This window comes from Bubalus bubalis, chromosome 4, assembly GCF_019923935.1.
Source record: "Bubalus bubalis isolate 160015118507 breed Murrah chromosome 4, NDDB_SH_1, whole genome shotgun sequence".
NCBI classification, from domain to species: Eukaryota; Metazoa; Chordata; class Mammalia; order Artiodactyla; family Bovidae; genus Bubalus; species Bubalus bubalis.
Genome location: NC_059160.1, coordinates 44,403,281 through 44,423,809, shown reverse-complemented (window position 1 = coordinate 44,423,809; position 20,529 = coordinate 44,403,281). Strand labels below are relative to the sequence as shown.

At 46.0% G+C, this 20,529-nt stretch overlaps 1 protein-coding gene and 1 long non-coding RNA gene across 4 annotated transcripts; one reads left to right on the top strand and one right to left on the bottom strand.

Annotated features, from left to right (window-relative positions):
• The first annotated feature begins 600 nt into the window (after positions 1–600).
• LOC102415448 lies at positions 601–2,360 on the top strand. The gene is made up of 3 exons (XR_006550430.2): positions 601–1,242; positions 1,351–1,456; positions 2,306–2,360. It is a non-coding gene; the product is annotated as an uncharacterized LOC102415448 (long non-coding RNA).
• On the bottom strand, positions 1,247–19,966 carry TEX33 (testis expressed 33). Of its 3 annotated transcripts, XM_006056980.4 has the most exons (7): positions 19,053–19,962; positions 18,893–18,979; positions 16,749–16,808; positions 13,231–13,682; positions 11,065–11,209; positions 1,592–1,702; positions 1,247–1,397 (listed from the first exon to the last, which is right to left on the bottom strand). In XM_006056980.4, the coding sequence occupies exons 3-7, from the start codon at positions 16,768–16,770 to the stop codon at positions 1,309–1,311; spliced, it is 819 nt and encodes a 272-aa protein (XP_006057042.2). In that variant the 5' UTR covers positions 16,771–16,808; positions 18,893–18,979; positions 19,053–19,962; the 3' UTR covers positions 1,247–1,308. The 3 variants fall into 3 exon arrangements, with proteins under 3 accessions (XP_006057042.2, XP_025139296.2, XP_025139295.2); XM_025283511.3 differs by lacking the exon at positions 1,592–1,702 and having other exon boundaries at positions 19,053–19,966; XM_025283510.3 differs by lacking the exons at positions 18,893–18,979; positions 19,053–19,962 and adding an exon at positions 18,338–18,873.
• Positions 19,967–20,529: the final 563 nt, after the last annotated feature.

The window sequence follows — 20,529 nt, the reverse complement described above, 5'->3', positions numbered from 1 at the left end:
TGTCTCCTTGAGAGACTCCTTCTTGGAACACAGTCACCATGCCAGGAAGAAGCCCAAACTGCTGCAAGGAGAGGCGGAGCTCCAACAAAGAAAAAGTGATGCCCAACCAGCCTCCAACTGAGGAACAGGGTATGTGAGAGAAGCAGCCATTTTCACAGCAGATGCCCCATGGAGCAGAAATGAGCCATACCGTCTAACCTTGCTCAAACTGCACAATCTAAGTAAATAAATGATTGTGGTCATTTTAAGCTCCTAGGTTTAGGGTTGGTTTAGTGCAAATCAGTGATCTGGGCGTTGGGGAGTGCTATGTCTTGGAGACCCACCAGGTTATAAGCTTCGGGATCAGATGGCAAGCATGACTGTCTAACCTGGAACCCCTTCTCTGGGGATTCTTTCTTGGTGCCTCAATTCCGAGGTCCCTCCTCTCTTGTTACCAGGGGCCCTTATTGGTTCAAGATAAGTTTGACTTAAACAGTGAGAAGATGCCCAGGTTCACATTATAATAAGTTCAGAGGGAGTGGGGGGTGGGTATTGGTTGGGGGCGGGGGGGACTTCTGGCCATGAGGATGGTGTTCCATGAGGTAATGGGGGACCAGATTGTCCTGCAGTGTCTGCAGTTCCTTTAGTCATAGGGTATCTGCCAAGAGCTGTCTGCTCTGCACGTTTCTCTCACCACAAGAGGAGCAAGGAAAGATCCCAAGCTTTCCAAGTAGAGAAAAGAATTTCCCAGAATGCTCCACACACCCACACCTTTTCTTGCATCTCATTGGCCCAAGTTGAATCACATGCCCCTTTCTGAACCAATCACTTTGTGTGTAGAAGGAAGGGTTAGAATTTCTGAAGACCAATCAAAATTACCCCTGGATTGGAGGAGGCGTGGCCAGTTCCTCTGAAGTCCATTGGATCTTAGGGAAGGAACCGATGTTTGGAAAGAATTGGGGTTGTGCTATGGAGTCCGTGCAGTAAGATCCAGCAGGGGTCCCCTATAGGAGCCCTTCGCCCCGGGCGAGGCACCCCGGGCTTGAGCAGAGTTCCACTCTGCTCTCACATTGTTTCCTGGAATTATGAGGGAAACGTGTGTGTGTGTGTGTGTGTGTGTGTCCAGGAGGAAAGGCTGGGGTTGGGTGAGGAGGGAACGGTAGTTTGGACTGCTGGGGCTTCTGTCCTTTCTCAGTAGGTTTCTCCTGCACTATACATTGCCCTCTCCCGCAACCTGAAGAGAGGAGCCAAGCAGAGACAAAGGTTCGGATGTGTGCCTTTCTTTATTAGCACTTTCTCTGAGCGGAGGGCACCTCTCCTGGGTTGCATCTACTTTGAGTTCTTGTTTTTGCTCTTTTCTTTCTCATCCAGTGCTTTCTGCAAGTTCATGTTCATCGCGTTTTTCTGGTGCCACCGTCCTGCAGAGCGGAGAGAAGGAGCCAGCACAAATCACCAAGAGGACCTCTGGAGTGTGCAGGTACCAGTGGCAACCCATATGTCTTCCGGGCCCACCCTAGGGCTCTAGCAGCTGTTGTGGTTTCTCTCAGGACCTTAGGCCAACACACCCTACCCAGGGAGATCCCTCCTCCCCCAATCCCAGCTTCCCACCTACCCAGATCATCCGTCTTCCTGCCATGCCAGTGCTCTAAGTCCCTCACCGATTTCTCAATCACCTCGGGGGTGTAGGAAGCCTTCATGAGGCTTTTCGTCTCCTGTGGGGCCCCTATGGAACCCCATGAAGAAAAGAAGCCCCAAGTCAACAGAGGTCAAGTACTCCAGGGTTCATATTTGGGTGTCAGTTTCCCCTGTGGATCATGGGTTGTGGAAGGGCAGAGGTTAGGAAGGGTTAGGCAGAGGAAGACTGGCCTGTACTCAAACCCGAGGTCCATCATTTATGGACAGTATGGCCTCAGATAAGATTTTAATCTCTCAGAGCTTTGACCTCTTGATCTGTTCAAAAGAACAAAACGTTCTCACAATATTGGGAAGATTACATTCCTTGGAGCAGCTGGCATGTGGCAGTTGGTACCTATATTTTCATTTAGGTCTGTGTGTTAAGTTAAAACACACACGAGGAAATAGTTACCATGATCAAAAGTCAGAAAAATCATCAGAGGACCAAATTCCAAAAGACACAAAGATTTGAATGATCAGTTACAGAATATAAAATTATTGTCATTCAGTGTGTAAAGTTGTGAAAAAGAGAATAAAAACATAAGCAAAGAATAAAAAACTACCCATAAAGAACAGACAGGTTAGTAAAAGAAGCAAATGGAATTTCAGAAATAAAATATAATAGTTGAAAGGTAATGGGTTCAATCCCTAGGTCAGGAAGATCCCCTGAAGGAGGGCATGGCAACCCACTCCAGTATTCTTGCCTGAAGAATCCAACTGGACAGAGAAGCCTGGTGGGCTACAGTTCCTAGGGTCGCAAAGAGTCGGACACAACTGAAGAGACTGAGCATGCACACACAATGGATGGAAAAGAAAATAAAAAGAAAGGTGATGATGGATGGTAAGAGGCCTGGGATTTGCTTCAGAATTATCTGGGGTGGGAATGAATGGGTGGGTGAGGAAAATGATGAAACAAGATTAGTTGTGTATTGATAATTAGTGAAGCTGGATGGTAAGTGCAATATCTGCTTATTAAACTCTTCTCTCTACTTTTCTTTAAGTTTGAAAATTGACATCATAACTTTTAAAAACAAATTCAATGGACAGGTAAAAGAGCTAATTAGATACAGATGAGAAAAAATGGTAACCTAGTAGATAATATCTAAAGAAATTAAGTAGAATGCAGCATAGAGGGGGGAAATAAAGATGTGGAAAATAAAAAACTGTTAAATAAAGAGTAAACGAGAAGGCCTAACATATGTCTAATTGTAGTTCTAAAGGAGAGAGTGGAGAAAACAGGGAGAGACAATATTTGGAAAGATAGTGGCTGGAATTTTTTCAGAATTTATGAAATACATGAATCCTTAGATTCAAGAATCACAATTCCCCAATCAGTTTAAGCAAAAAGAATTCCTTACCTAGGTATAATCAAGTAAAATTTAGAATACCAGAGACAAAGAAATCTTAGAAATAGCCACAGAGAAAAGACGGATTATGAGAATAATAATGAGTTTAAATAACCATCCAAGTGAGAAGGAAATAAATTAGCATCATCAAAGTGCTGACAAAAAGAAATCAACAATTTCGAACTGTTTACAATAACTCTTCCAAGAATAGGATGAAATAAAAATCTTTCTGAGCTTAAAATTTACCAACAACAGGGATTTCCTGGCCAGTCCAGAGGTTAAGACTCTGTGCTCCCAATTCAGGGGACACAGGTTTGATCCCTACTTAGGGAACTGAGATCCCATACGCCACACAGCTTAGCAAAAAAAAAAAAAAAATACCAACGACAGAATCTCACCCCAAAAATCTTCTAAACAACATAATTCAGAAAGAAAAAATAATCCCAGAAGGAAAAAATCTGAGGTAAAAGAAGGGATGGTAGGCAAAGATATTGGAAATCTTGAATAAATCTAAATACACATCAATTATAACAACAGTACCAATGTTGAATATGTGGAGCAAAATAATGACTGTGACAGGTAAGTATTTTTGAAGATTTAGCAGGTGCTAAGCACAGACAGTTTCATTCAAAGCTTTACAGAACTTCCTCACTGAATTTTCCCAACAACCCTAAGAAGTGTGGTTATTACCCCCATTTTGCTGTTGAAGTCACTGAAGCACAGAAAGGTTAAGTCACTTGTTTAAAGTCATGCAGCTGGGAAGTGAAAGATGGAGGACTCAAACGCGGACCCTGTGGCTCCAAAATCCACAGCTTAAACTACTTTGCTTATGTAGAGTAAAAAACCTATAAAATAATCACACATTAGCTGATATTGGAGGGGTGGCAAGAATAAAGGTGAAGCATTCTAACACCTTTATATTGTTCAGAAAAGCTGAAATACCTTGATTAACTTTAGAATTTACTAACTATGCATGTAAAAATGTCAAAGATAGGAAATTCACTGGAGGTCCAGTGGTTAGGACTGAGCTTCCACGGTAAGGGAACTAAGATCCTGCAAGCCACACAGTTCGGCCAGAAAGAAGAAAACTCAAGGATAAGCACTGAGAGAATAGGAAGAATAAGGACAAAAATTAGATTGGGCGAAAAAAAGAAAGCTCACTCAAATCCAAAACAAGGGAAAGAGAAAAAAAGCAGCATAGAAAAATTAGGTCAAACAGAAAGTACAAAATAAGACCATAAAAATAAATCCAAATCTATCAGTAATTAAAATAAATATAAATGGAGTAGACCAGCTGTTTAAAAAACAGATGATCAGGCTATAGGTGTTTTAAGATATATATTATTTAAAGCACATTTAAAGCAAAAGGACACGAAGAGAAGATAAACATGGAAATACAGAAAAGGATTAATAATCACAAAATCACAAAGCAATCTAGTCACATGACATTAATATTGGATAAAATAGACTGTAAAGCAAAAGCACTATAAGAGATAAAAGTAACTGCAGTTCATTCTGGTGACATAATAATTCTAAACTAGCTGCCCTGGAATAATCACGAAATTGGTAAAGCAAATCTGACAGAACTACAAAGAGCAATTGACAAGGCTGCTATCATAGGGCAAGACTTGAAGGTACATCTTTTAGTAATTAATAGATACAGAATCCTGAATTCAAACTATTTTCAAATATATATTGATTATCTATAAAAATTGACCATCTGCCGGATTATAAAGCTCCGCATTTGAAAGGACTGCAATCATTACAGGTCGTGTTCTCTAATGATGATGCTATTGAGAAAGAAATCCACTTTTTTAAAAAGTGATTCTTATGGTGTTTAGTATTTATCGATTTAAATGTTTACAGAACACAATGTTAAGTCAGAGACTTGGACTGAAGCCCTAAGGCTAGTAGAGATCAGATAACAGACTGAGCTGTGAAATAACTCCTGGGGTCACTTGGGGAGCTTGACACATTGCCTGAAAGTTTGGGGTGCCCCAAGGCTTGGAACAAGAGGCATTGGCCCCAGATAAGAATGCACCAGGCATAATAATTCAAGTGCAAGGATGTACATGCATGTGTTTCCGTGAACCAGATGTGAGCTAGTGGAGAGAGGACCAGCCTGGAGCCATTTTCAGTCCTGCCTCTGATCTGGTCCTCCTCACTGGTCCTCCTGCTTCTAGTCCTGCCCTTCTGGGTTCTGTCCTGTAATGCTACAGCCAGATGGATCCTTGGAAACAGAAGTCACTCCTTAGTACAAAATCCTACAGTGGTTCCCAGTAAAAGGGCCAGAAAGAGTCTATGTCCTTAGCATGGCCCCTGTGCCTGACTGCTCTTGCCCTGCAATCCACAGGCTGAGCCCCACTCCTTCTGGTCTGTACTCAAATGTCTCCTACCCAAGAGGTCTGACACTATAGAGAAAAGCAAAGGGATTGTTAACAAGAGTCAAACAGGGACTTCCTTGCCGGTCAAGTGATTAGGACTCAGCACTTTCACAGCCATAAGCCAAAAACATCAAAAAAATGGGTCAAACAAAAGTGAGATGAGGCAGCTGGGAGAAATACAGGAGAGGCTTCCAAGGTCCCTGTAAAGCCACCCACTGACCAGGAGGTGGCACACAACTAGTTATTATTATTCTTTATATTCTACACAAAGACTTTATACACTCTTCTACATGACAGCCTTTACAATTAAAAAAAAAAATAATGCATCTGTTGTTTAATTGCTATGTCCATCTCTTTTGTGATCCACGTGGACTATAGCCCGCCAGCCTCCTCTGTCCTTGGGATTTCCCAGGCAAGGAGTGGGTAGCCATGCCCTTCTCCAAGGGATCTTCCTAACCCAGGGATTGAACCCTCAACTCCTGTGTTGGCAGGTGGATTCTTTACCCCTGAGCCACCCAGGAAGCCTGATAATGCATCTATACTAATTTAAATGTAGGTATACAAGTTTGGTTTAATATTTAAAAATCAGTTAATATTATTTACCACATCAACAGATCAAAGGAAAAAATCATATGATCATCTAAGTAACAGCTGTATGACTTCCCTGGTGGTCCAGAGGTTAAGACTCTGTGCTCCCACTGTGGGGGTCATGGGTTCCAACCCTGGTCGGGGAACTAAGATGTTGTGAGATGCAGCCAAAAATAGAAAAACTTTATGGGGCTTCCCTGGTGGTTCAGTGGTTAGGACTCCACCCTGCCGAGGGTCTGGGTGGGGAACTCATCCATGCAAGCCAAGCAGTACAGTCAAAAAAACTAAACAAAAACAGCTGTAGAAATAGTTCATACAACTCAGCACTCATGCACGACTTTTTAAAAAATTAAAGTGCTAGCTAACTAGGAATAAATGGAACCCTCAATCTGATAAAAGGTACCTTCAAATTCCTTTTAAAATATTGGATTTAATAGTAAAATGTTAGACTCAAGAAGCAGAGAGGGATACCTGCTTATTTGCACCATTGTCCCAGATAAGCCAGCTGGGACAGATGGTACAAAGATGGAATAGAGCCTCATGGGTAATAATGTGAACTCTGGTCCCAGGCTGCCAGAGTTTAACCCCAACTCTGACTATTCCTAGATGTGTGGCCTTAAGCAAGTTATTTAAGCAAGTGGCCTTAAGCAAGTCATTTTTTCTATCTTAAAAAGGTGGCAGGGGCAGATTATAGCAATACTGCCTAAGGTTCTTATGAAAATTAAAATGTATACAAAGTACTTAGAGCAGTGCCTGGCTCATGTTACATGCTACACATAAATAGAGCCTTTGTTATTATTAAAAATAAGAAGCCCCAAAGAATCTACAAACAAATTATTGGAATTAATAGGTGAATTGAGTAAGCCCTCTGGGTATAAGATTAATGTACAAAAATTAAAATTGCCTCTGTGTATATAAGCAGCCAAAGTTAGAAAAAAAATCACATTTTTAAAAAGATACTATTTGCAATAAGCAGCAAAAAGTAGATAAAAAAAGATTTTTCAAAGCAAGTCTAACAAAAAGTTGTGTAATCTTTGTAGAAAAAAAAAAATTTAAGTGTTACTGACACATTTTGAAGGTAGATTTAAATTAATGGGGTTGTAGACCATACTCATGGATTGGAAAATTCATTGTCAGAAAACTGACAACTGCCCCTAAATTGAGCTGTAGATTCAGTGTATCAATACTTTCAATCAAAATGCCAACAGGATTTTTCATGGATATTGACAAGCTGATTTAGAATTCATATGAAGAGCAAAGAGCCTAGAATAAGCTATGACATTAGCTATTCCTGCTGGTGGTGGTGAAGGAGTAGGGAGTGAAGACAGCCCAATCAGATATCAGGCCACTTATAATACCCTGATAATTAAAAGTGTAATATTCGACCAGTGGACAGAATAGAGAGCCTGGAAACTGATCCATGCACATAAGGAAACTTGATGGAGACCAGTTGTACCACTGCAGGTCACTGGGGGCCAAAGATGAGATAATTCAGTAAAAGGTACTGAGAAAATTGGATTTTCACACCAAGGAGAAATTAACAATGAATCCTTGCTTCACACTGAAAACAGAAATCAACTCCACATGGATTAAAGACTTAGGTGTGAAAACCAAAACTAAATATTTTAGTAGACTATATAAAAGATTATCTTTATGACTCAGCATGGCATAGGATTTCTTCAAGCCACTCCTCCTGGACCCTTCTCTATCTCAGTAAATGACAATCTCATCCTTTAAGTTGTTCAGGTCAAAAACCATGACATCAACCTTTATTCCCTCTCATGCACCCCAAATCCATTGGTTGGTATATTGTGTTTGCCCTGCCTTACACAAATAGCCAGGCTCCTCCTGCATCAGATCACCGTCACCATTACCTCCCTGTGCCACCACATTGCACAATGTGTGTGCGTGATCAGTTGTGTCCGACTCTGTGATCCCATGGACTGAAGCCCATCAGGCTGCTCTGTCCATGGGATTTCCCAGGCAAGAATACTGGAGTGGGTTGCCATTTCCTCCTCCAGGGGATCTTCCCGCCCCAGATATCAAACCGGCATCTCCTAAATCTCCTGCGTTGGTAGGCAGGTTCTTTACCACTTGAGCCACCTGGGAAGCCCATTCTTGCACAATGGTACCTATCAGAGTCATAAAATGCAGCAGCCCTGCTCTCTAGACCAAGCCCCCATCATTTACCCCACCTGGATTTTTGCAGGCACCTCCTCACTGGTCTCCCTGTTTCTATCCCAGCTCCCTGTGTTCTCAACACAGCAACTGGAATGATCCTTTAATCTAAGTCAATGCCATTCTCTGCTTAAGACCCTCCCTTGGCTCCTCATCTCACTAAGAGAAAAGACCCTCCTGCTGCCTTCCCCACCTAGCCTGCTTCTTCCCTCCCACTCCTGTCCAGCCACAGGCGCCTCCTCAGCCTGGAGCAGCAAATGCCAAGACCAACCTGGGCGGATGGAGGGGGATGGATGGGTGAGGCATGCTGCCCGTCTGCTTTCTGCTGGGTGCAGAAAGCAACGCCTTAATTTGTAAGCCCTTGCCAATTTCTGGAGTTGACCCTTGAACAGTATGGGTTTGAAATGCACAGGTCCACCTATATGTGTATTTTTTTTCCCCATAAATATAGTACCTGCATTTTCCTTCTATAGATCTTTGAAAATTAACTAGGTGTAGGGGAAGTTTGTGTTTGGTTATGGGTCGCCATACATGGAAACAAAAGAACTAGGATTTGAGTCCTGATTCTGTTTCAACTATCTCAGCGTCCTCCCTTGGGTGAGTCATTTATCAATTCCTTTGTTTTGGGGGCAGAGATAGTAGTACTTGGATTGTTGATTGTGTGCTGGGGGTATGGGTAGAGCAGTGGTTGACACCCTGACTGATCTGTGTTCAAAGGACAATTGTAGGACTATGGCCAATTGTAAGATAGCTCATGATATCAACAATTTGGTAAAATTTAACCATCACCTCTTAGAAGCTGATGCAAGCTAGTTTGCACTGGCTCCATGGGTTTGTTTGCGCCCTTGGCGCAGTTGTGTTTCTCAGGCTGGCTGAAGTGTGCATGTGCATGTTAGTCGCTCAGTCATGTCTGACTCTTTGTGGCCCCATGGACTGAAGTTGGCCAGGCTCCTCTGTTCATGGAATTTTCCAGACAAGAATACTGTAGTAGGTTGTCATTCATTCCCTTCTCCAAGGGCTCTTCCCAGCCCAGGGTCTCCTGCATTGCAGGCAGATTCCTTTCCATGTGACCACCAGGGAAGCCCTGGGTAAAGTATACACAGATGCTTTTTATATCATTCTTTTAAATGTATGTAGAGAGACTTCCCTGGTTGCTCAGACTGTAAAGCGTCTGCCTGCAATGCGGGAGACCTGGGTTTGATCCCTGGGTCAGGAAGATCTCCTGGAGAAGGAAATAGCAACCCACTCCAGTATTCTTGCTTGGAAAATCCCATGGACAGAGGAGCCTGGTAGGCTACAGTCCATGGGGTTGCAAAGAGTCAGATACGACTGAGTGACTTCACTTCACTTCAGACATCACCATGTAAAGACATACATAAAATTATTGAGTGATAATTGGAATGGAAGGCCGACTCCCAAGACTCAGAAAGGGACAATCTGAGGCTGTATTCTCTCTTTTCTCCCCAAGCACTACCCCTTCTTCAGGCTCAAAGGAAAACTCAGAAAGTTTTACAGTGGTTGTCTGGTTCCTTGGGTGATGAGGATCTGAGCCAGGTAGGAGATTGCCAGGCCCTGAGGACACTGAGAAGGCATAGAGTAAGGAGGGAGGAAAGAAGGGGGCCAGAAAGACTTGATATTTTGCAATGAGGCCAAACTGGAATGTGGGGACAGAGAGACGCTGCTCCTTGCTCACCGAGGACCCCCATCCGAGCAATCAGTCAGTCCCCTGGGAACAGGGTCATATTTTGGGAGGTGACCAAGTACTGGGAAAAGACTCTGGGGCTTTGCAGGCGGAAGGAAAACCTGGATTTGAGTTTCAGATCCACCTTGTATGACCAAGAAGCCCTGGGGAAATTGTTTCCCATCAGCCTGTGAGATGGATCTAGGGGTACTCCTCTGACAAATAGGACCTCAGAGGCCCACAGGACTTGCTGCAGATGTCTTGGCCTCCGACCCACACTTTGCCCTGGAGGTGCCCCTGCTGGGCTCTGGGAAAGAAAAATACTGGCCTGTCAGATAGTAAGCTGGTTCCTCATAAAATCCTGTCATGTTATAAGCCCCATTGTACCAAGAAAGTACATAAAGAAGGACTGTAAAAAAGGCTGAGCGATGAAGAATTGATGCTTTCAAATTGTGGTGCTGGAGAAGACTCTTAAAGAGTCTCTTGAACTGCAAGATGATCAAATCAGTCAATCCTAAAGGAAATCAACCCTGGATAGTCATTGGCAAGATTATTGGTGAAGCTGAATCTCCAATACTTTGGCCACCTAACGGAAAGAACTGATTCATTGGAAAAGACTGTGATTCTGGGAAAGATTGAAGGCAAAAGGAGAAGGGGGAGGCAGAGGATGAGATGAGTAGATAGCATCACTGATGCAATGGATATGAATTTGAGCAAACTCTGAGAGACAGTCTAGGACAGAGGAGCTTGGCATGCTGCAGTCCATGGGGTCGCAAAGAGTTGAACATGACTTAGCAACTGAACAACAACAACCAAGAAAGTTGGCTGAGGCTCAGAGAGGTTAAGGATCCAGCCTGAGGCCATACCCATTGGCTAAGCTGAACTTTGAACCCAGGAAGTCTGATACTGTCCCTGTAATCAAAGTAGGCCAGACCAGAGATGCACTGGCCTCCTTTTGGCAGATTAGGACACCAGAGTTACAGGGGGGAGGTAGGGCTGACTGCCAACTGGGAGGGACCATCTGCTCCATGAGGACAGACTTCCCAGGGGACTGGACATTCCCAGCACTTGGCAGAAAGCCTGGCATACAGGGGGCCCTTGGTGGCTGTGAAATGAGAGTCCCTGGGGATGTATCCTGGGGTCTTAGATTCCTCTGGGGATCCAGGTCCTTCCTGGCCCAATAACTTGAAGGCTGTGGGTTTTCATAGCCCATACCCTTGTCTTTCGGCCTGACCTTGAAACAAGTTTGACCGCATGTTGTAGCCCAGATCATAGTAGTCTGAAAAGATGGAGGTAATTTCCGTGGGGCTCTGGATCCTACTGGGCCATGAGCTTGTCCTCTTCTGGCCCTCCAAGGCTTCCCCGATGGCCTTTCGAGCCTAAGTAGGAAGGGAAGGAGGGAAAGAGAAGACAAAAGGTAGGGAGGCAAAGTGAATCCCACATCTCCCCTCTAATTTCTCCTCCCTTGGAGCCTGCCCTCACCACTCCTCCCCACCCTAAACCTGCAGCCTTCAACCAGCCCCAGTCCTGGGAGCTGGCATAGCTGAACGCCCTCACCCTCCCATACCACCTCAGCTTTCACATGGGCCTCAGGCATCAAGGAAGAAAATGATCATGAAAACTTCTCCCTACACTGAACGTGTGAATGTGTCAGTTGTTCAGTCTTGTCCAACTCTTTGCGATCCCATGGACTATAGCCCACCAGGCTCCTCTATTCATGGGATTTTCCAGGCAACAATACTGGAGTGGGTTGCCATTCCCTTCTCCAAGGGATCTTTCTGACCCAGGAATCGAACCCAGGTCTCCTGCATTGCAGGAGGATTCTTTACCGTGTGAGCTACTAGGGAAGCCCTATGGAACAGCAGCAGGGGACATCTTTATAAGGTGGTATTATTTCCACAATTTATAAAGAAGGAAACTGGGCCTCAGGGCAGGGACTCAATCCAGCATACAGCTAGAGAAGGAAGCCTCCTACAATGGTAGGAGTGGTTGAGCCCAGGCCTAAGAGCCAGGAACCTGGTTTGGGTCCCAACTCTGCCATATACCAGCTGCTAATTTGGGCAAGTTTTTGCTCCCTTCTGGGCCTCAGTTCCCCTACTCTTAAAATGAGGGTGGGGGCAGAACTGGGTGGTCTTTGAAGTAACTTCCAGTTCTAATATTTGCTGGCCTGATGACACTTGTGATCTGGGTCACAGCTGGATTCAAAACAAAACAAAACACAGATCTCTTGGTTTAAGCCCAAGACAACGATGGCCAAAGAGAGAAATGGCACGTTCCCTAGGCTAAGAAGGGCAGAGAGAGATAGAGACCATACTGCCAACCTCAAGATGGGGGCAAGATCCTCCAAGTGGAGTGGGGGGCTTAGGATTTTGACCTCCCAGACTAACAGGAGCAAGGGTCCCCCACCTTAAGATGATAAAGTAGAAAGGGACCCACCCACAGCCTTTCTGACCCTGGCTCTTCTACTTGTTCTGTGTGACCCCAGGCAGATCACTTCACCTCTCTGAGCTCCAGATTTATCATCTGTTAAAAAAGATGGTGAAGAACAGGGGAGCCTGGTGTGCTGCAGTCCATGGGGTCGAAATGAGTTGGACATGACTTAGCCTCTGAACAATAGCAAAAAAAGAAATAATGACTAGTGCCTGGCCTGCTGTACAATGTATCCGTTATGAGGGTTGAGATGATGACTTTAAAAATATGTCTCAAAATGCCTCAAAATATCTGTTTGACTAGAAGTGGCAGGTAGGCAGGTAAGCTTTCTCTCAACTTTCAGTTGATCAGCACTGAGTTCCTGCAATGATGTATCAAGTGGAGGAAAAGGGCCAACATCGATTGATGATGTCTGCCGTGAATTCAGGCTCTGTTATTTGCCAGCCTGATCTAGTCAGCCTCACTTGACAGATGTAGAGACTGGGTTCAGAGAGGAGAAGTAGCTATACAAAGTCTCCCAGGATTCAGGGGCAGAACCAGGATTCAAACCTAAATCTTCTGATTCCCAGTCAATCCTGTCCCCTTGAGGAGACTTAAGTTAAAAGCATCTAATTCTAACATAAATCTTATAAGTGCAAAATCATTACAGACCAGGGCTCCAGAATCTGCCAGACAGTTTGGATCCCGTTTAACTTGGGTTAATTTACTTAAGCCTGCTAAAGCTTGGGCTTCTAATCTGTAAAATGAGGATTATTATAGTACCTCCCTCACTGGTAAAATTGAACGGTTAGATGTGAATACTAAACAGTACACAGTGCCTGGCCCATAGCAAGTGTGCAGTAAACACTACTCTGATGATATTATTACAGGGACTCTGTACTCAAGAGCAACTTCCTTTAGGGGTCCTCATTGCCCATCTCCATGCTTGACCCTCCTGCCAGCCTTAGCTTCCTGTGCCCCGTTCTGACACCTGCTCTTCGGACACCAGCTGGTCCACCACGTTGCTCCCAAACTTGTGACGAATATTGTTGGGAATGCTGCTGCTGCTCTGGCCCTGGGCCCCAGAGTTGGGGTCTTCCTTCGGCGCCTGGCACAGCTGAGCCCCTTCTCGTAAGGAAGCCCTGCTCTCCCTCGAGGAGGGTCTGAAGCTCCCCTTCTTCAGGGATTCCGGGTCTGAGTCCCTCCGGAGGGATCCCCGGCTGACAGCTGAAGGGGGTGGAGGCGGGATCTCCTCCAGGGAGGCCCGCCCCAGGGAGCTGCTTTGGGGGCTGTCTCCTCGGTACAGGGATGGCTTCAGGGAGACCGGGGCCTGGTACTTGAGCTTGGAGGTATCCAAAGGGCTATGGGCAGCTCTCCAGGGGTCCGTGTCCTGCTGGCCTTCCTTGTTGTTGTTCGGATGGGCCCTGGTCAGAGTGGTTGTACCTGAAAAGGGAAGAGACAGGAAAGAAAGGAGAGGAGACAGACAGATGCAGAAAGTGGAGGGTAGGAAAATGATGATGGCAATGGGGAGGGGGAATAGACAGACAACCCAGAGTAGAAAAAAAAGATGGTATGGGGTGTTGGGGGGGTGAGTAGGACGGAAAGAAGTCACGGGAGACAGAAGTATGGGTGAGAAATCAGGAGAGAGACCAAGAGAGAGGGTAGTAGCCTGAAAAGTGTCCCAAGGGACAAGGCAGCCCTCACTGTTTTTGACCACAGGGGCTGCAGCCCCAGCCTGACCAGCCTTGAGGCTAGCTGTGTGACCTTCAGAAAAGGAGGTGACCTCTCTGTGCTTTAGTGAACTGACTCCATTCGGTTAGTTCCCTTCTGTATCTTGAACCCCCTCCATCCACCACCCCCGACCCCCAACAATCCAGTGACCAACTGTGAAAGCTGGCAGAGGGCATCTTTCGGCTTGGCCAAATCACACAGCTAGAAAGTACTAGAGCTGGGTTGTCCGGCTTTTGTCCCCAGTTAGAGCTGCTTCCCAACCCCACTTCTCTCCCCTGTTCTCCAGCTCATGGAATAGTGTCATCCCAGCCACTTCTGGGCTCTCACACCCCATCTCTCCCCTTCCCTGTCGCCATCCCCACTCCTGCCCTGACTTCCAGTTCCCAGGAATTTCCTGCCCCAAGCCCGCAGGTCTGCTCATTCTCTTCCCTGATCCCTGGCTCTAGCCAAACTGCCACTCCTTCCCCACCACACCTCATGATGTCCGACCTCCCAGCCTTTGCTCAGACTGGTTCTGCTACCTGGAAGTCCAGCTCCTCCTTTCCCCTGAGTTAAAATCCTCCAGGTTCTTTCCAACTCAGCCCCACCAGGAAGTCCTCACTGACACCCACCCCAAGCTGGTGGAGCCAATGCCTCCTTTTCAACTCCACAACTCTGTTCCCAGCATGCTCCATGCATCTCTCTGGGTTTTCCCCTCTGACCATCCTCATAAGATTCAAACCCTGTTATTTTCTCTCCCTGATCGGGGAGGGGAGTCATGGTAGTGGGTCCACAGGTGAGTCGGTCCTGGGCCTCCCCTCAGCACCCACCAGAACCCTGTGCATCAGAGATTGCTGGTGGCTCCCATCGGTGAGGGAGTGAATGAGTAGATGGCTGCAGGGGAGTCAGACCCAGGTCACCCTGCAGCTCATCAATTCTGAAATGTCCTTTCTTCTCATGTTAGCATCCTTGACATCCGGCTGCATCTGATGATCAGTGCGCTCTGGTCTAACCAGCAATGTTTTCTTTCTTAATGACCAGTAACTAAGTAACATTTCACCTTACAACCCCCCCGAACAGTGACTTACAACACATTTTATATAGCATTTTACACGTGGTATATAATAAACACCTTCTTCCTGGGCAAAATACAGAAGGCAGGTCTGTCTCTTCCCCCTCCCCACATATAGCCACCCCCACAATCTTCAGTCTCAGGTGGTAGCTGTCCCTCCACAATGTTTTGGATGAATCCTCTAGTACTCCTGAAAGATACACAGCCCTGTGGGCTCAGGAGGAGCCCTGCCCTGAGCTGGGCTTCCATCTCCCCACAAGCACAAGGCAGGGCCATGGTTGATCAGGCCGGTGCTGAGTGCTCTTACTGCTGTCTGCCTGCATTCTCTTGAGAAGGTTCGCTGTCCCCATCCTGGAAGCCTTGTCCCCAGAGGCGCCCTTTTCTTGACTGCCTGTTTGTTGGCCAGAACCACAAGACAGGAGGGAGGGAAGGCAGTCTGGTCTTGGGGAACAGGTTTCTCTTCTTTTGTGAAGACAACAAAAGGGCAAGAACAGGATACTCTGACTTCAGCTCCATGGGGGTAATGATGGTAGGGAGGAGAATAGTGAGAAGGAAGCGGGCAGGTCTCCAGGATCCACACTCCTGTTTCTCCCAGGCTGTGCTACTGCCTGCCTCCTCTAAACACAGTTTATCTTAACTGCCTGCTCACCCTCCACGTGCCCTTTAGGGTTAGGAGAGCTGCAATGGCTGGGAACATATCTCCTGTCCCTGGCTCAGAAAGCCAACGTGTGTGTGTGTGTTCAGTCACTTCAGTCATGTCTGACCCTATGGACAGTAGCCCACCAGGCTCCTTTGTCCATGGGATTCTCCAGGCAAGAATGCTGGAGTGGATTGCCATGCCCTCCTCCAGGGGACCTTCCGGAGCCAGGGATTGAACTTGCATCTCTTGCGTCTCCTGCATTGCAGATGGATTCTTTATGCACAGAGTCACCTGGGAAGCCCAGTCAAATAAATTAATAAATAATTAAAAAAAAATTGCAAAGAATTCCCTGGCACTCCAGTGGTTAGGACTCCACACTCTCACTGCCAAGGGTGCAGGTTCAATCTCTGGTCAGGGAACTAAGACCCCCGCAAGTTGCGTGGTGGAGCCAGGAAAAAAAAAAAAAAAGGAACAATAATGCAGTGATTAAAGCAGGATCCTAGTTTCTCCTCAAGGGATATCTTTGAGTTTTTCTGCAGGAACTAAGGTCGCCACCCTGGTAGAGGATGAAAACTTCAGAATGGAGCATAAGATTCCTAGAGCACCACTCTGTTACCTCACTACTACCCAATCAGAAAGAAGTCACACACCTTACAGCCTTCACCCCAAAGCCTATAAAATCTTCTGCCTGAAAACCATTGAGGAGTTCAGGGGTTTTGAGCATGAGCCACCCATTTTCCTTGCTTGGCCCTGTAAGGAACTTTTTTCTGCTCCAAACTCTGATGTTTTAGTTTATATGGCCTCACTGTGCCATGGGCACATGAACTTGTGTTTGGTTACAAGAGGGGACACTAAGGTGGGGTCATAATCCCCAAGATCAGGCAGATGGGAGGGGATCATCAATCCTCTGTCCCCTTCCTCTTCCTTCTGTCTTCAGATAAAAGCCTCAAGGAAGTCGGGGCCACACAGCAGGTCTAGAGGCCAAAGCAAGACTAAGAGGGGGAGGGGTTGGTCCTTGTTGTCCTCAGGGGGTCCCTCCAGAGGCCCTGCATTGTGCATTCAGCATGTCCCTGCTTGCCCATCCTACCTGGTCGGTGGCCCAGCTCCATTGGCTCTTGCTGTGGAACAGGTAATTCCAAGCTTCGTCCTGCAGACAAAGAAACACACAGGGTCATCTCAAATGACAAGTCTCTGTAAACAAAGATGAATGGAGGGCTGAACAGGGAGGCCTGTGGCCATCTGCCCAACCCCTGACCGGAGGGCTCCCTGTGCTGCCTCCATGGCTCTCTGGCACCAAGGAGCCCCCTGCTCCATCTACCCATCACCCCTGGCACTGGACCTGCTTCCTGGACCCTGGCAGGCTGGATCACCCCATCTCCAGTACCTCTTTCTCAAGGAACCTGGGGTTCCTCTTCCTCCTTTGCAATCTTTTTCTTCTATTTCCTCCCCCATCTGTACCACCCAACCCTCTCTAGGGGCCCCCAGCAGGCCCCTAGCTGGGAGGGGCATTGCCCCAAGCCCCCCATCCTGGAGACTACTTGCCTTCTGCAAATAGGATTTTGTCTATTTTTACTAACTGGTCATTCAAAGAGAGGAACCAGCTTGGCCAACATGGAGGAGAGCCAAGAGCAGGAATCGACTCTGGAATAATCTCTGTCTTTCTTCCAAAGAACAGGCCTTTGGGTCAAATTTGAGGGCCAGCGCTGGCATCTTAAAAGCCTCTGCAGCTTTCAGGTTTATATTCCTTTCTTCTAAGTGAATTTTTTTCTTCATTCATATTCTCTTATTCTTTTGCATGTGTTTTTAAAGGACTTTTGTGAAATTTGTAATATGAATAGGATAAAATGATTTAGGATAAATGATGATTAATAAGATCTGAGTGGTAAGTATCTTTTAATAAGGAAAACATAGAAGCATTAAGTCAGAGCTGGAAAGGGTCTTTGAGATTAGTTAATCCAATCCCTTTATTTTACTGATAAAGAAACAGACTCAGAGGGTGTGATTTGTCAGGTCACCCAGCGAATTGGTCTCTGCCAATAAACTCAGAGAGGTGAAGAACCAGATGAATTGTATTCTCTTGAAAAATCACCCCAAACAAAACACCCTATTAATTTTGACTTAATTGTTTGGTGATTGTGCAGCTTCTGGTATGACTCTTTAACAATCCTTAGCCCCCTGGTATTCATACACTGTGTTTCCCCTCAACTTGTGAGTCTGGGCTGGACCTAGTGACTTGCTTCCTTTAAAGAAAAAAAAAATTATTTCTTTTTTGGCTGTGTCGGGTCTCATTGCATCATGCGAAATCTTGCGTTGTAGCAAATGGACTCTAGTTGTGACTCGCGGGCTTAGTTGCTCTAAGGCATGTGGTATCTTAGTTCCCCAACCAGGGATTGAAGTTATGTCCCCTGTACTGCAAGGCAGATTCTTAACCACTGAACCACCAGGGAAGTCCTGGAAGGGATGCTTGTCATCAGAAGCTAGAGGGTGGGCTGAGGTGGACTGTGACTTCTGTCTTGTTCACAATCTCTCTGACTCTTCTTGTGCTGATGGAAGCAGTTTCTGTGTTATGAGCTGCCTTCTGGAGAGGCCCCCATGGCAAAGAACTGAGGGCCTGTGGCCACCAGCTCAAGAAGAACTGTGACTCTCAGTTCAACAATCTGACATGACGAGTCTTACCTTGGGCATGGTCACGGAAAGAGGTCCTTCACTAACTGTCCTTTGAGATCAGACAGAAGCCCTGGCCGATACTTTGATCACCGTCTGTGAGAGATCCTGAGACAGATGGCCCATTAAAGCTAATGTGTATTCCTGACCCACAGAAACTATGAGGTAATAAATGTTGTCTTAAGTCACTCAGTTTGGGGGTGATTTGTCATACAGCAGGAGATGACAAATGCATCTCATGTGTTAAGCATTCCTCCATCTAGGTGACTAGCCTTTTCACGAGGACTCAGTGAGATGTTTGGAGAAAGTGTTAACTCACCCTCTTTCACAATTGGAGAAACTGAGGCTCAGAAAAGAAACAGGACCTCTTGCAGGTGGTGCTGAAACCAAGCCCCACTTCTGTCTCCTCTGAGTTCTCTTTCTGCTCCTGTCCCTGTTCCCCATCTCCAGCCACCCCCCGCCCCTGATATGCCCGCTGGAACTCCCCATCAGCTCCAGTGACACCCCCAGTCCAGAGTGGCCTGGACTGGTTTGAACAGAAGTATAGGCTCACTGCCAGTTTCTGACCTGGAGAGAAAGATCCCAAGAGACGTTGGTCAAGGAGGGAGGGAAAGTAGATCCCTTGCAGTCTGGGAGCTCCACTCACAAGCAGCTCTGCATAGAGAGAAAGAAGATGAAGCCCCGTGTCCTGGCAGACTCCTGGCCCACTTCAGGGTCCCTGCCTCACCTGTCCACTCTCTCTCATAACGTCAGAAAACATGTGAACTGCCCTGGTGCGTGCCGAGGCCCAGGAGTGCAGATCTGTGCTGCACAACTGCTGCTGGAGACCAGTGGATAGTTGCTGGGGAGCAGCCCACCCCCGTCCATTGGAGTTGCCATGGTGATCACTATACACAGGGCTCTGTTACCTCAGAGGGCTGATAAGCCCACCCTGGGGAACAGAGGCCAAGGAGAGCCAGTACGGAGGGGGCAGCAGGGGCCTTCAGGCATTGCTCACTCTCTCATCCACTCAAAATGTCCCAAGTATTCACCATGGGTTTGGTTGCATGCTAGGCACAGAGGGCTCAGATGCCATAGAGTGTGAAAGACATTCTTGGGACTACAAATTTGTTAAGAAGAGAGGGTAATTAGTTTTATCTAGGGAAAAAGAGGCGGGGCTCACAGAAGGGCCATTTGAGCTGGGTCTTGACGTATGCGTAGGAGTTTAACAGTTAGAAGAGACTAGACTATTAAAGGCCCAGGTGTGATTTTGAGCATAAATTAGGTTAACGGGAGTGGGGAGGGAAAGGAAAGATGTACCTGGAGCTGTCTGAGCTGGTTTCAAAGGGATGAGGGATCAGAGCAAAATGAGAGCAGGGGTGGAACAGCGAGGATCTACTCTCTTCCCCTTAAACCCCAAGGTTACTTTCTTCTCTTGCAGCTTTCTTATTTCCCGCTGCCAGAGCTCTGAGACCTTCTCCCAGGGACTGAATCTGTTTCTCTGGTCCCTCCCCCCAATCACGCCTCTAAAGGTCTTATTCTGAGCCAGGAAAGACACCCAAGGTAGAGACCACCTTCCTTTGGCCCACCTACTTTTTAAAATTTTTTCTTTATACTACGATATAATTTATCATGTGGTGTTAGTTTCAGGTGTACTGCAAAGTGATTCAGTTATACATATATTTATTCTTTTTTCTGATTTCTTTCCCATATAGGTTATTAAAGAATATTGAGTAGAGTTCCCTGTGCTTATAAGTCCTTGTTGATTACCTATTTTATATTAAGAAGTCAGTATATGTTAATTCCAAACTCCTAATTTGTTCCTCCCTCCCCCACCCCCAACCTTTCCCCTTTGGTAACCATAAATTTGTTTTCAAAGACTGTGAGTCTGTTTTTGTTTTATAAGTAAGTTCACTTGTATTATCTTTTCAGATTCCACATGTAAGTGATATCATGCGATGTTTATCTTTCTCTGACTTACCTCACTTAGTATGATAATCTCTAGGCCCTCCATGTTGCTACAAATGGCATTATTTCATTCTTTTTTATGGCTGAGTAATATTCCATTGGATATATAATATGTACCACATCTTTTGTATCCATTCATCTGTTGATGGACATTTAGGTTACTTCAATGTCTTGCTTATTGTAAAGCATGCTGCAGTGAACATGGGGTTCATTGAGCATCATCTGATCATCACCATTTCTGAAAGGCCCCAGGGCCT